This window comes from Nerophis ophidion, linkage group LG21 (genome assembly GCF_033978795.1).
Source record: "Nerophis ophidion isolate RoL-2023_Sa linkage group LG21, RoL_Noph_v1.0, whole genome shotgun sequence".
NCBI classification, from domain to species: Eukaryota; Metazoa; Chordata; class Actinopteri; order Syngnathiformes; family Syngnathidae; genus Nerophis; species Nerophis ophidion.
Genome location: NC_084631.1, coordinates 27741703 through 27757003, shown reverse-complemented (window position 1 = coordinate 27757003; position 15301 = coordinate 27741703). Strand labels below are relative to the sequence as shown.

The 15301-nt window shown below is 40.2% G+C and overlaps 1 protein-coding gene across 1 annotated transcript in view; it reads right to left on the bottom strand.

The window, feature by feature from the left end:
• The window catches only part of satb1a (SATB homeobox 1a), a 91059-nt gene that overhangs the window by 35458 nt on the left and 40300 nt on the right, over positions 1-15301 (bottom strand). Inside the window, exons 5-7 of the mRNA XM_061882415.1 lie at positions 10302-10425; positions 9612-9720; positions 7322-7761 (exon numbers count right to left, since the gene is read on the bottom strand). Coding sequence (XP_061738399.1) covers positions 7322-7761; positions 9612-9720; positions 10302-10425 — 673 coding nt within the window. The remainder of the gene's footprint in view (positions 1-7321; positions 7762-9611; positions 9721-10301; positions 10426-15301) is intronic.

The following is a 15301-nucleotide window of genomic DNA, read 5'->3' as shown; positions in this document are numbered from 1 at the left end:
CAAATCTGTCACTTCTAATCGATAAATCCGATGAAATCTTCTTCCTCGATGTCGCTTCTAAAGAACTCTGCCAACTCCAAATGTATGCGCCGCTTCCTCTTGTCGTTTTCTGCTGCATATTTCACTACGTCCATCTTGTAATCTGCAGTGCATGATTTCCTTTTTGGTGCCATTTTTGTTCAGCCCTTCTCAGTTTTTATAAGTTACCGCCAACGTTGAAATGATCCATTTTAATAGCTACAGCAGTGGCATGTATTATATAACAGTTAGCATCCCATGACCCACAATGCACTTCTGCCATGACCCTCCCCCGCCGAATTCTTATTGGTTGACGTGTGTGTGACGATTGCTGACATTTTCTTCGTCTCTTCCGCGAATGAGATAAATAATATTATTTGATATTTTACGGTAATGTGTTAATAATTTCACTAATAAGTCGCTCCGGAGTATATGTCGTACCCCCGGCCAAACCATGAAAAAAATTGTGACTTATAGTCCGAAAAATACGGTAAATATAAAAATGTACAGAAATTTTTGAATGAAAGAAACTGCTCTTCTAAACGTGTCCACTGAATGTCGCAATAGCAATTATTTTGTACCCCCAACCGCAAGTGTGCGCATGACTTCAGAGGGGGCGGAGCTATGTGCCCGGTTAAGATAGAGGACACATTATCGAGGTCAGTGTTTTTCAATATTTTTTGAGGCAAGCCAAATGTTTTTCATTGAAAAATACAGAGTCAAACCACCAGTAGAAAAGGTTAAAACAATTTTACTCCATGTCGTCGTGCCTTATTTTGAGTTTGTTAGTGTTTTCCTGTGCTTTAGTTATTGCCTTGCGCTGTTATTTTGGTGGCCCTTCTTGTTTTGTTGGTGTAGCAGTTTCATGTCTTCCTTTGAGCGCACTGCAAAAAAGTCAGTGTTCAAAAACGAAAAAAAAAAAATACAAAAATGAAGGGTATTTTATTTGAACTAAGCAAAATTGTCTGCCAATAGAACAAGAAAATTTAGCTTGTCAAGACTGAGAAAATTAGCTAACTTCAATGAACCCAAAAATACCTTAAAATAAGTATATTCTCACTACCAACAAGTGCACTTTTCTTGGTCGAAAAAAAAATATGAGACCTTTTTGCTCAATATGTTGAAAAATATTCTTAAATTAAGTAAATGCTAATGACATTATCTTGACATAATGATATGAGCTCGGCATTACATTTACTTATACTAAAAACTAATTTAATGTTCTTTATGGAAAGGCAACAAGGCCTCCGAGCCACTCAGGCAAATCATATGGTGTAAAAATAATTTTTTCCATCTACAACATGACATCATCGCGCCAAGTGCAGGCTCTTTCAGTCAATTAGTGCGCATATATACAGCCCGGCTCCCGGCCACAATGTTTTTAAATGTAATTTGGAAGAATTTATCTGAATGAGCATGAACTATTTATGGTAACAATTGTTAGACATGTTAAATGTTTAAATATTAATTGTCAGTTTACTGTTCTGTGCCAACTGTACTACTATAAGAGTAAGTGTTTTCTATTGTTGATTTGAAAATAAAACAGCAAAGTCCATTTGGCTGTCATCCGTTTTAATTATAAGACCCAATTGTGTCAAAGTCATGATTTTTTTTTTCATGCTTGAAATAAGAAATTATTACTTAAAAAAAGTAGTTTTATACTTGTGAGTGTTGATAACACAGTTTTGCAACAGTTGATATTCTAGTTTCAAGCATGTTTTATTCAATATAGGTCATAACATCTTAGCAACAAGCTGTAATATCTTACTGAGGTAATTTAGGACCAAATCACATAAAACACGTAAAACACTCGAAACATAAAATCTGCTTAGTGAGAATAGTTATTTTATCAGACAGAAAATGAGCAAATATCACCCTTATTTGAGATATTTCATCTCACTTAGATTTAAGTTTTTGCAGTTCGGTATTCCCCGCACCTGCTTTCTGTTAGCAAGCAAGGCTACATAAGTTGTTGCTATCCTTCTCTGTGTGGACATTGTTGATTGATATGTCATGTATCGATGTGCTTTGTCGACGGCGTAAGTTTTTGCTGTAGTCCAGCATTCTGTTTCTGTTTACTTTTTAGCCAGTCCAGTTTTACTTTTGTTTTGCATAGCCATTGCCTTTTCCTCTCCCGTTTGTTAATTTTTGGTTTAAGCATTACATACCTTATTACATGCACGCTGCCTCCCGCCGTGGTCTGCACATTGGGATCACAACGAGTACCCGCACTCTTTTTTTATGAAGCCACGCTGTTGTAACACTTGTCCTTCTGAAATAACGTTGCTTGGATGACAATATATGTTGCTCCAAAACCTGTATGGACCTTTCAGCATTAATGGTGCCTTCACAGATGTGTAAATTACCCATGCCTTGGGCACTAATACACCCCCATCACAAATGCTGGCTTTTCAACTTTGCGCCTATAACAATCCGAATGGTTATTTTCCTCTTTGTTCTGGAGGACACCAAAATACCTCTGTTTCCAAATCTAAATCTAAATGTGGACTCGTCAGACCACAGAAAACCTTTTCACTTTGCATCAGTTCATCTTAGGTGAGCTCAGGCCCAGCCAAGCCGGCGATGTTTCAGGATATTGTTGATAAAGGGGTTTGGCTTTACATAGTAGAGTTTTAACTTGCACTTACAGATGTAGCAACCAACTGTAACTACTGACAGAGGTTTTATGAAGTGTTCCTGAGCCCATGTGGTGATATCCTTTACACACTGATGTCGGTTTTTGATGCAGTACCGCCTGCGGGATCAAAAGTCCGAAATACCATCGCTTACATGCAGTTATTTCTCCAGATTGTCTGAACTTTTTGATGATTTTACGGACCGTAGATGGTAAAATCCCTAAATTCCTTGCAATAGCTCGTTGAGAAACATTCTTCTAAAACTGTTCGACAATTTGCTTACAAAGTGGTGACCCTCACCCCATCCTTATTTGTGAATTACTTAGCATTTCATGGAAGCTGCTTTTATACCCAATCACGGCACCCACCTGTTCCCAATTAGCCTGCAAACCTGTGGGATGTTCCATATAAGTGTTTGATGAGCATTCCTCAACTGTATATGTTTTTATTCCCACCTTTCCCAACTTCTTTGTCACGTGTTGCTGGCATCAAATTCTAAAGTTAATGATTATTTGCAAAAAAACAAAAACGTTTATCAGTTTGAACATCAAATATGTTGCCTTTGTAGCATATTCAACTGAATATGGGTTGAAAATGATTTGCAAATCATTGTATTACGTTTATATTTACATCTAACACAATTTCCCAACTCATATGGAAACAGGGTTTGTATATATATGTATATATATGTGTATATATGTATACATATGTATATATATGTATATATATGTGTATATATGTATACATATGTATATATATATATATATACATATATATATATATATATATATATATATATATATAATATATATATATATATATATATATATATATATATATATATATATATATATATATATATATATAAAGTTAAAGTACCAATGATTGTCACACACAACACGGGGAACCTTACCTGGCCCGGACACGGAAAGGATTGACGGATTGATGTCAACAGCAGAAAAACAGGAAAGCAAAGGTTCTCCAGTCAGTGTCACTGGTGAAATTTGTCCTCTGCATTTGACCCATCCCCTTGATCACCTCCTGGGAAGTGAGGGGAGCAGTAGGCAGCAGCGGTGCCGCGCCTGGGAATCATTTATGGTGATTTAACCCCCAATTCCAACACTTGATGCTGAGTGCCAAGCAGGGAGGCAATGGGTCCCATTTTTATAGTCTTTGGTATAACTCGGGCGGGGTTTGAACTCACAACCTACCGATCTCAGGGCTGACACTCTAACCACTAGGTCACTGAGTAGGATATATATATATATATATATATATATATATATATATATATATATATGTATATGTATATGTATATATATATATGTATATATATATGTATATATATATATATATATATATATATATATATATATATATATATATATATATATATATATATATATATATATATATATATATATATATATATATATATATATATATATATACATATAATTTCCCACAGCGCACAAGACTGTATCTCCCGGCACATTAGTGGTTGAAAAACACAGATGTAGACCACAAGGAAGTGTTTTCAATTTACAAACGTTTGTAGAAAAAAAGAATAATATGACTCCTTTAATGCGCCCTATCATTCCGTGCGCCTTTTGTATAAAAATAAACCTGCAGGCACCCATTCATTGTCAGTGCGCCTTATAATCTGGTGCGCCCTATGGCAAATACGGTAGTAATTGTATTTTTTTTCATCAGAATAAATAACTTAAAGGATTTTTATACAAAGATTAGTGGTAACTTTTTCAACTTTTTTGTTTTGTTTCTTATTGCCCAAGAAAACAGGCTATGAATAATTCCAATGAAAGAATCACTCGCACAGATTTATTATCTCCATGCAAAGGCTGCCGTTGGTAGGGAACTTATTGAAAAGCTCTTTAAGTCATCTCTGGAGAGACTCTTTCAGCGCTGGCGAGCCAGCTGCATGGTGGCTCTGCACACATAAGCCCGCCAACATCCAGAGTGGATTGTGGGACGTAAGTAGGAATGGAAAGGGATGCTGGGAGTTGGAACGCTGGGGAATAAACAGGCTTCATATTCCTATCATCCTCAGATTCACCCGGCAAACCCTCGGTCTTCCTCAAGGAAGACAAACGAGCCCGGTGCTTCTTGATGGCATCTTGGAGCGATGCCAGCGTGCACGGCCGACACCCGAGAAGTGGGGAAAATAGGCATGATAGCCGTCGCTGCTCATTGTGATGAAAATGATCATGACGATAATAATATTAACGAGCCCCCTGTTCTCGGGCGTGCTGCTGAATGCAAAACAGCCTCGGCTAATGCAGACCTTTTGATATCTGACTCCAGCGCGAGTTGTAAAATGAGCAAGATTGGAGAAGACAGACTGACAAGGAGAGGTCAGAGGGAGCAAGAAAGGAACAGAGGGATGCCAGTGAAGGATGGGAACATGGAGGGACGGGGGGAGTATTTCTCTAAGGGTTTGCGATTAGTTAGCCAGCAGCTGCTTCAGTGTTGGCACCAGATTCCTGCTGCAGAGAGCTGGCACCACCAGGCGCACACATGCCAATGGGGGAGGGGCATTGCAGTAAGAGGCCACGCCAAAGTGGAAACTGCTAGAGCCACCTTTTTTTATCAAGCATGATTCAGTCCTGATCACAAAGACAATATCCACAAACTATCATATTTCTCACACTATAAGATAGTACTTTATATATAAGGCGCACTTTAAATCCTTTTACTATCTCCAAAATGAAAAGTGCACCTTGTGTACGCATTAATTTAGTCCAAGAAATTGTATTTGGTACTTGGTGTAATGATACGTGTGACCAGTAGATGGCAGTCACACATAAGAGATATGTGTGGACTGCAAATTGACACCTGTTCAATAAATAACACTAACAAGTATAGGCTAGCATTGGCAAGCTACACCAAAACTGATGCTTCATTGAGAATATCGAACATCACAAACGGCGCTCAATCTATCAGAATGTTTTAGTACGACTTTGGTAAGCTACTAAGTCGCACCGCTTGATGGATTTTCGGAACAGTACGGCTCCCATAGTCAGACGTACTGTGCTTCCACATATGGAATATTATGGTATGTGTGTATAAGGACCCCAAAATGAGTCACATCGTCTCCAGGCCTACCTATGTACCGGGGCGGTATAGCTCCGTTGGTAGAGTGGCCGTCCCAGCAACTTGAGGGTTCCATGTTCGATCCCGCTTCCGACATTCTAGTCACTGTCGTTGTGTCCTTGGGCAAGACGCTTTACCCACATTCTCCCAGTGCCACCCACACAGGTTTAAATGTAACTTAGATATTGGGTTTCACTATGTAAAGCGCATTAGGTCACTAGAGAAAAAGCGCTACATAAATATAAATCACTTCACTTCACTATGTTCAAGGTCACATTCTCTCTAGGCCCACATAGGTTTAAGGATGCATTCTCTCCTGGCCTACCTGGGTTCAAGGTCACATTTTCTCTGAGCCTACCTGTGTTCAAGGTCACATTCTCTTCTGGCGTACCTATGTTCAAGGTCACATTATCTTCTGGCTTACCTAGGTTCAAGGTCAAACTCTCTTCTGGCCTACCTAGGTTCAAGGCCACACTATCTCCCTGCCTACCTGGGTTCAAGGTCACATTCTCTTTTAGCCTACCCGTGTTCAAGTTCACATTCTCTCCTAGCCTACCTGTGTTCAAGGTCACATTCTTTCCTGGCCTTCTCTCCTGGCTTACCTAGGTTCAAGGTCACACTATACCCCAACCTAAATATGTTCAAGGTCACATTCTCTCTTTGCCTACATGTGTTCAAGGTCACATTCTCTCCTGGCCTACCTGTGTTCAAGGTCACATTATGTCCTGGCCTACCAAATTTCAAGGTCACATTCTCTCCTGGCCTAACTGTGTTCAATGTCACATTCTCTTATGGCCTACCTAGGTTCAAAGTCACATTCTCTCCTGGCCTACCCAGGTTCAAGGTCACATTATCTCCTGGCCTACCTGAGTTCAAGGTCACTTTCTCTCCTGGCCTAACTGTGTTCAAGGTCATGTTCTCTTATGGCCTACCTAGGTTCAAAGTCAAATTCTCTCCTGGCCTAGCCAGGTTCAAGGTCACATTATCTCCTGCCTTACCTGAGTTCAAGGTCACATTCTCTCCTGGCCAACATTGTTCAAGGTCACATTCTCTCATGGCTTACCTAGGTTCAAGGTCACATTCTCCTGGCTTACCTGTGTTTAAAGTCACATTATGTCCTGGCCTACCTGAGTTCACGGTCACATTCTCTCCTGGCCTAACTGTGTTCAAGGTCACGCTCTCTTATGACCTACCTATGTTCAAAGTCAAATTCTCTCCTGGCCTACCCAGGTTCAAGGTCACAGTATCTCCTGGCCTACCTGAGTTCAAGGTCACATTCTGTCCTGGCTTAACTGTGTTCAAGGTCACATTCTTTTATGGCCTACCTAGGTTCAAGGTCACATTCTCTCCTGGCCTACCCAGGTTCAAGGTCACATTATCTCCTGGTCTACCTGTGTTCAAGGTCACATTCTCTCCTGGCTTACCTAGGTTCAAGGTCGCACTATCTCCAGGCCTGCCTACGTTCAATGTCACATTCTCTCCTGGCCTACCTGTGTTCAAGGTCACATACTCTCCTGGCCTACCTAGGTACAAGATCACATTCTCTCCAGACCTACCTGGGTCCTGTTGAAAGCCACTCGTGCAAAGACGGCCTGGGAGATCCCTGCCCTCTTCATCTCCTCGCGCACACAGTGGTAGATGTCGGACGACACGTCCACCGACCCGGCCGAAGAGCCTCCATCGGGGCAACATGGAGTCTGCTGGGGGCCCTGGGGGTCCGGGGCTTTGGGGAAAACCTTGGCAGGAGACCTCCCCGCAGGCGGCTGGTTGAGGAACTGCTGCTGGCCGGCGAGCATGAGGTTGACGGCATACTGCTGGTTGAGGAGCTGCGTCATGACTTGCTGCTGAGACCTGCTGAGGGTCTGGGTCAGCAGGCCGTGCGTTGAGGCCCCGCCCACCATGTTGCTCATGCCTCCGTGGAGGTAAAGGAGGCTCTGGTCCGCTGGACCGTTGCTGACGGGTAGGTGTGACGGCTGCTCGGAGAAGCTCTCCGTGTCTGAGGAAGAGAAGACGTACTTTCATTTGACTTTTATACGGTTTGAAGAACATGGTCAATCAATTCTAAAACCTTCATTTCAGCCTGATTTAGCCATTCCTTTACCACTTTGACATGTGTTTGGGGTCATTGTCCTGTTGGAAGACCCAACTGTGCCCAAGACCCAACCTTCGGGCTGATGATTTTAGGTTGTCCTGAAGAATTTGGAGGTAATCCGCCTTTTTCATTGTCCCATTTACTGGCAGCAAAACAAGCCCAGAGCATAATTCTTCCACCACCATGCTTGACGGTGGGAATGATGTGCCTGGTATTAAAGGCTTTACCTTTTTTCCTCCAAACATATTGCTGGGTATTGTGGGCAAACAGCTCCATTTTTTGTTTCATTTGACATCACATGGACTAAGATAAGACCTTCTGGAGGAAAGTTCTGTGGTCAAATATATATATAACACAGAGCCTGTTTTCATGTGTGTATGTATATATATATATATATATAATGTATATATTAGGGGTGTGGGGAAAAATAGATTCGAATACGAATCGTTTACGTTGTGCGATTCAGAATCGATTCTCATTTTGAAAAAATCGATGTTTTTTAAATTTTTTTCAATCAATCCATCAAACCACTTCACAGCAATACTATAACAATGCAATCCAATTCCTAAACCAAACCTGACCCAGCAACACTCAGAACTGCAATAAACAGAGCAATTGAAAGGAGACACAAACACGACACAGAACAAACCAAAAGTAATGAAACAAAAATGAATATATTATCAACAACAGTATCAAAATTAATTATAATTTCAGCATAGCAGTGATTAAAAATCCCTCACTGACATTATCATTAAACATTTATAAAAATAATAAAAAAGAACAATAGTGTCACAGCGGCTTACACTTGCATCGCATCTCATAAGCTTGACAACACACTGTGTCCAATGTTTTCACAAAGATAAAATAAGTCATATTTTTGGTACGTTTAATAGTTAAAACACATTTACATTATTGCAATCAGTTGATAAAAAATTGTCCTTTACAATTATAAAAGCTTTTAATTATTTTTTTTACTACTCTGCTTGCATGTCAGCAGACTGGGGTAGATCCTGCTGAAATCCTATGTATTGAATGAATACAGAATCGTTTTGAATCGGAAAAATATCGTTTTTGAATCGAGAATCAAATCGAATCGAATCGTGACCCCAAGAATCGATATTGAATCGAATCGTGGGACACCCAAAGATTCACAGCCCTAATATATATATACACATACATATATATATATGTATATAATATATACATACATATACACATATACATATATATATATATATATATATATATATATATATATATATATATATATATATATATATATATATACATACATATATACACACACACACACACACATATATATATAATATATACATACGCACACACACACACACACATACACATATATATATATATATATATATATATATATATATATATATATATTTCATTTTTTTTTTAATTATTATTTTATTTACAATAATGATCTGGTCAATCTCAATCTAAATCCAATTCTAAATCCACTTGATGTATTTATTACAAACTGTTTCCAGAGTGCGGCACATAAAAAAAAAAAAAAATCCATTAAAATGAAAATGATTAGAAACATTTAAAGTAACAATAAAAAGAATATAAATAATAATAGAATAACTCATTAAAATTGAGTAAATTAATAAAATACACTCTATATTTCCACTTCAAATGGAGGTACCAAACAGCTGTATTTGGTTGTCACCCACACATGACAAGTGTGTCCTAAGACGTGGGACAGGTGTGTAAGAACAACTCCTTACTGTTGCATCTGGAGGTCATGAAGTGCTTGTACCAGCGACCAAACTCCTGACATTTGGCAGCTGAGACGTTGGCGTAGTAGGTGCAGTTGATGATGGACGATATCATGCTCTGCAACACACCGGCAACACGTTGGTCTCAGCCCTTCACCCACACTCGTGTCTGTGTGTGTGGTGGATTAAAGAGAGCCTAAAGGTAAATAGATCATGGAGACACAGGAGTGTGCTGGTGGGCTGTGCATGTGCGTGTGTGTGTGTATGTGTGTGTGTTTGAAGGGTCATGTGAGATGATGTGTATCTTTTCCTTTTACCACACACACACACACACACACACACACACACACACACACACACACACACACACACACACACACACACACACACACACACACACACACACACACACAATATATATACATATTCCCCCTCAGGGCCCTCATGTGCAATCTTTCCATCTGATCACACCTTTCATCCCTCACATTTATTGGAATCTGGGGGGGAGGGGATGCAAACACCAGCTGAGATGGAAGGAACACATCAGAGATGGGGAGCAATTTTCTCTTATCTTTTACCGTCCTGCAGGCCTTGAGGGGGAACAGATGAAGGTGATAATTGCAGCTCCTCACGTTGCAAGAATAAATCCACGATATCTCGTAGTCTAACTCCTGTACCTTGCCAGGTGTGCCGTCGTACCTGAGACAGAGGACACTCCTTCGCCAGCGAGCTCTGGTTCATGGTCTTGAGGAGCTCCTTCAGGGCGTTTCTGACTGTTGAGTGAGTCCACTGCTCGGCTGGCAGGTCCTCCAGTCTGGAGCAGCTGGATACACAACACAGACTCAGTTACAGGTGGAAATGTGTGCAGATGTCCAGGTAGTAAGAACATACCATAAATAACATAAAACACAGCCCACCCCAGCATTGCATATACTTGCCTACGTCCAAGCACAGCGTAGCATCAAATAAAGCATACAGTGGGGCAAAAAAGTATTTAGTCAGCCACCGATTGTGCAAGTTCTCCCACTTAAAATGATGACAGAGGTCTGTAATTTTCATCCTAGGTACACTTCACCTGGGAGAGACTGAATGTGAAAAAAAAAAAAATCCAGGAATTCACATTGTAGGAATTTTAAAGAATGTATTTGTAAATTACTACAAATAAGTATTTGGTCAACCATTCAAAGCTCTCACTGATGGAAGGTGGTTTTGGCTCAAAATCTCACGATACATGGCCCCATTCATTCTTTCCTGAACACGGATCAATCGTCCTGTCCCCTCAGCAGAAAAAAAGCCCCAAAGCATGATGTTTCCACCCCCATGCTTCACAGTAGGTGTGGTGTTCTTGGGATGCAACTCAGTATTCTTTTTCCTCCAAACACGACGAGTTGAGTTTATACCAAAATGGATACATGGATGATACAGCAGAGGATTGGGAGAATGTCATGTGGTCAGATGAAACCAAAATAGAACATTTTGGTATAAACTCAACTCGTCGTGTTTGGAGGAAGAAGAATACTGAGTTGCATCCCAAGAACACCATACCTACTGTGAAGCATGGGGGTGGAAACATCATGCTTTGGGACTGTTTTTCTTCTAAGGGGACAAGACGATTGATCCGTGTTAAGGAAAGAATGAATGGGACCATGTATCAGATATTGAGCCAAAACCTCCTTCCATCAGTGAGAGCTTTGAATGGTTGACCAAATACTTATTTTCACCATAATTTACAAATATATCTTTTTAAATTCCTACAATGTGAATTATTGGATTTTTTTTCTCATTCTGTCTCTCTTAGTTGAAGTGTACCTATGATGAAAATTACAGACCTCTGTCATCTTTTTAAGTGGGAGAACTTGCTGACTAAATACTTTTTTGCCCCACTGTAGGATAGACTGGCATAACATAACATCATATTAAAACATAGCATAACATAAAAAAAAGCATAGCATAATATAACATAAAACAAAACATAGCATAGAATAACATAAAATAATATAAAGCATAGCATAGCACAGCATAGCATAACATAGCATTGCATAAAACAAAATAAAACATAGCATAATATAGCATAGCATATAACTAAAGATGTCCGATAATATCGGACTGCTAATATTGTCGGCCGATAAATGCTTTAAAATGTAATATTGGAAATTATAGGTATCAGTTTCACAAAGTTAAACTCATGACTTTTTAACACGCCAATGTACGGAGTGGTACACGGACGTAGGGAGAAGTATATTTATTATTAATATGTATCCTATATTTATTATTAATGGATCTCTTGAGGAAAAAACACAGGATACTGTTCTTCATCTGAATCCTTCCAGCACACCATCGCTGGTTACCTTAGCGTGCTACAGTCTGGACTGCGCTGCATGTATGTTGCATGTGAGCTGCATGAATGCTGCATGTACGTTGCATGTAAGTTCCATGTATGTTGCATGTGAGCTGCATGAATGCTGCATGTACGTTGCATGTATGTTCCATGTATGTTGCATGTGAGCTGCATGAATGCTGCATGTACGTTGCATGTATGTTCCATGTATGTTGCATGTACGTTGCGTGTATGTTGCATGTACGCTGCATGTACATTGCACGTATGTTGCATGTATGCAGCATGTATGTTGCGTGTATGCTGCATGTACGTTGCATGTACATGTATGCTGCTTGTACGCTGCATGTATGTTCCATGTATGTTGCATGTATGCTGCATGAATGTTGCATTTATGCTGCATGTGCGTTGTGTGTATGTTGCATGTACATTGCACGTAAGTTGCATGTATGCAGCATGTATGTTGTGTGTATGCTGCATGTACGTTGCATGTATGTTGCATGTACATTTATGCTGCTTGTACGCTGCGTGTATGTTGCATGTATGTTACATATATGCTATATGGCGGCATGGCGTAGTGGGTAGAGCGGCCAGCCAGAAACCTGAGGGTTGCAGGTTCGCTTCCCACCTATTGACATCCCAAAAATGGCTGCCGTTGTGTCCTTGGGCAGGACACTTCACCCGGTGCCGCTCACACTGGTGAATGAATGATAGGTGGTGGACAGAGGGGCCATAGGCGCGAACTGGCAGCCACGCTTCCGTCAGTCTACCCCAGGGCAGCTGTGGCTACTGATGTAGCTTACCACCACTAGGTATGAATGAATGTTGAGTCGCACTTCTCTGTGAGCGCTTTGAGTGTTTAGAAAAGCGCAATATAAATCAAATTTTAGATGTACGTTGCCTGTATGTTGCATTTATTTTGCATATACGCTGCATGAATGTTGCATGTACGCTGCCTGTATGTTGCATGCATGTTGCATGTATGCTGCATGTACGTTGTGTGTATGTTCCATGTATGCTGCATGTGCGTTGTGTGTATGTTGCAAGTATGCTGCACGTACGTTGCATGTATGTTGCATGTATGTTGCATGTATGTTCCATATATGTCGAATGTACGTTGTGTGTATGTTGCATGTACACTGCATAATTGTTGCATGTATGCTGCATGTAAGTTGTTTATGTGTTGCAAGTACGTTGCGAGTATGTTGCATAAATGCTGCTCGACGTTGCATGTATGTTGCATGTACGTTGCACGTATGTTGCATGTACGCTGCATGTACGTTGCATGTATGTTCCATGTATGTTGCATGTATGCTGCATGTACGTTGCATGTATGTTCCTTTATATGTTGCATGTATGCCAAATGTACGTTGCATGTATGTGCCTTTATATCTTGCATGTATTTTCCATGTATGTTGCACGTACGCTGCATGTATGTTGCATGTATGTCACATGTATTTTGCATATGTTGCATGATTTTTGCATGTATGTTGCATGTACAAATCCCGAAACCAGTGAAGTTGGCACGTTGTGTAAATTGTAAATAAAATGAAAGTACAATGATTTGTAAATCATTTTTGACTTATATTCAATTGAATAGACTGCAAAGACAAAAAAGTTAAATGGAAAACGTTGTTACTTTTTGCAAATATTAGCTAATTTGGAATGTGATGCCTGCAACATGTTTCTAAAAAGCTGGCACAGGTGGCAAAAAAGACTGAGAAAGTTGAGGAATGCTCATCAAGCACTTATTTGAAACATCCCACAGGTGAACGGACTAATTGGGACAGGTGGGTGCCATGTTTGGGTATAAAAGCATTGGGCGATATAGCTCGGTTGGTAAAATGGCCGTGCCAGCAACTTGAGGGTTCCAGGTTTGATCCCTGCTTCCGCCATCCTAGTCACTGCCATTGTGTCCTTGGGCAAGACACTTTACCCACCTGCTCCCAGTGCCACCCACACTGGTTTAAATGTAACTTAGATATTGGGTTTCACTATGTAATGCACTTTGAGTAACTACAGAAAAAGCGCTATATAAATATAATTCACTTCACTTGAATTCCTGGAAATGCTCAATCATTCACAAACAAGGATGATGCGAGGGTCACCACTTTGTGGACAAATGCGTGAGCAAATTGTCCAACAGTTTAAGAACACCATTTCTCAGCCAGCTATTGCAAGTTATTTAGTGATTTCACCGTCTACAATCCATAATATCATCAAAAGGTTCAGAGAATTCTGGAGAAATAACTGCACTTAAGCGACAATATTACAGACCTTCGATCCGTCAGGTGGGTAGCGCATCAAAAAGCGACATCAGTTTGTAAAGGATATCACCACATCGGCTCAGGCACACTTCAGAAAGCCACTGTCAGTAACTACAGTTCGCCGTTACATCTGTAAGTGCAAGTTAAATCTCTACTATGCAAAGCGAAAGCCGTTTATCAACAACACCCAGAAACACCGCCGGCTTCGCTGGGCCCGAGCTCATCTAAGATGGACTGATGCAAAGTGTAAAAGTGTTCTGTGGTGTGACAAATCCACATTTCAAATTGTTTTTGGAAACTGTAGACATTGTCTAGTCCGGAAAAAAGAGAAAAAGAACCATCCGGATTGTTCCAGGCACAAAGTTGAAAAACCAGCATCTGTGATGGTATGGGCGTGTATTAGTGCCCAAGGCATGGGTAACTTACACATCTGTGAAGGCACTGTTAATGCTGAAAGGTACATACAGGCTTTGGAGCAACATATGTTGCCATCCAAGCAACGTTATCATGGACGCACCCTGCTTTTTTCAGCAAGACAATGCCAAGGCACGTGTTACATCAGCGTGGCTTCATATTAAAAGAGTGCAGGTTCTAAACTGGCCTGCCTGTAGTCCAGACCTGTCTCCCGTTGAAAATATCTGGCGCAATGTGAAGCCTAAAATGGAAACTGTTAAACAACTTAAGCTGTACATCAAGCAAGAATGGGAAAGAATTCCACCTGAAAAGCTTCAAAAGTAGGTTTCCTCAGTTCCCAAACATTTACTGAGTGTTGTTGAAAGGAAAAGCCATGTAACACAGTGGTACAAATGCCCCTGTTCCAACTTTTTTTTAAATTCTAAGTTAATGATTATGTCCAAAAAAAAAAAATAAGATTCTCAGTTCGAAAATTTAATATCTTGTCTTTTCAGTCTATTCAATTGAATATAAGTTGAAAAGGATTTGCAAATCATTGCATTCTGTTTTATGCCGCAGGGCATATAGTATGCGCCTGCCTTGAATTACTGCCAAGTGAAACTCGCTTCCCAAAATAATTAGCGCATGTTTAGTATTACCGCCTGTTCAAACTCGTGACGTCACGAGTGACACTTCCCCTGTCG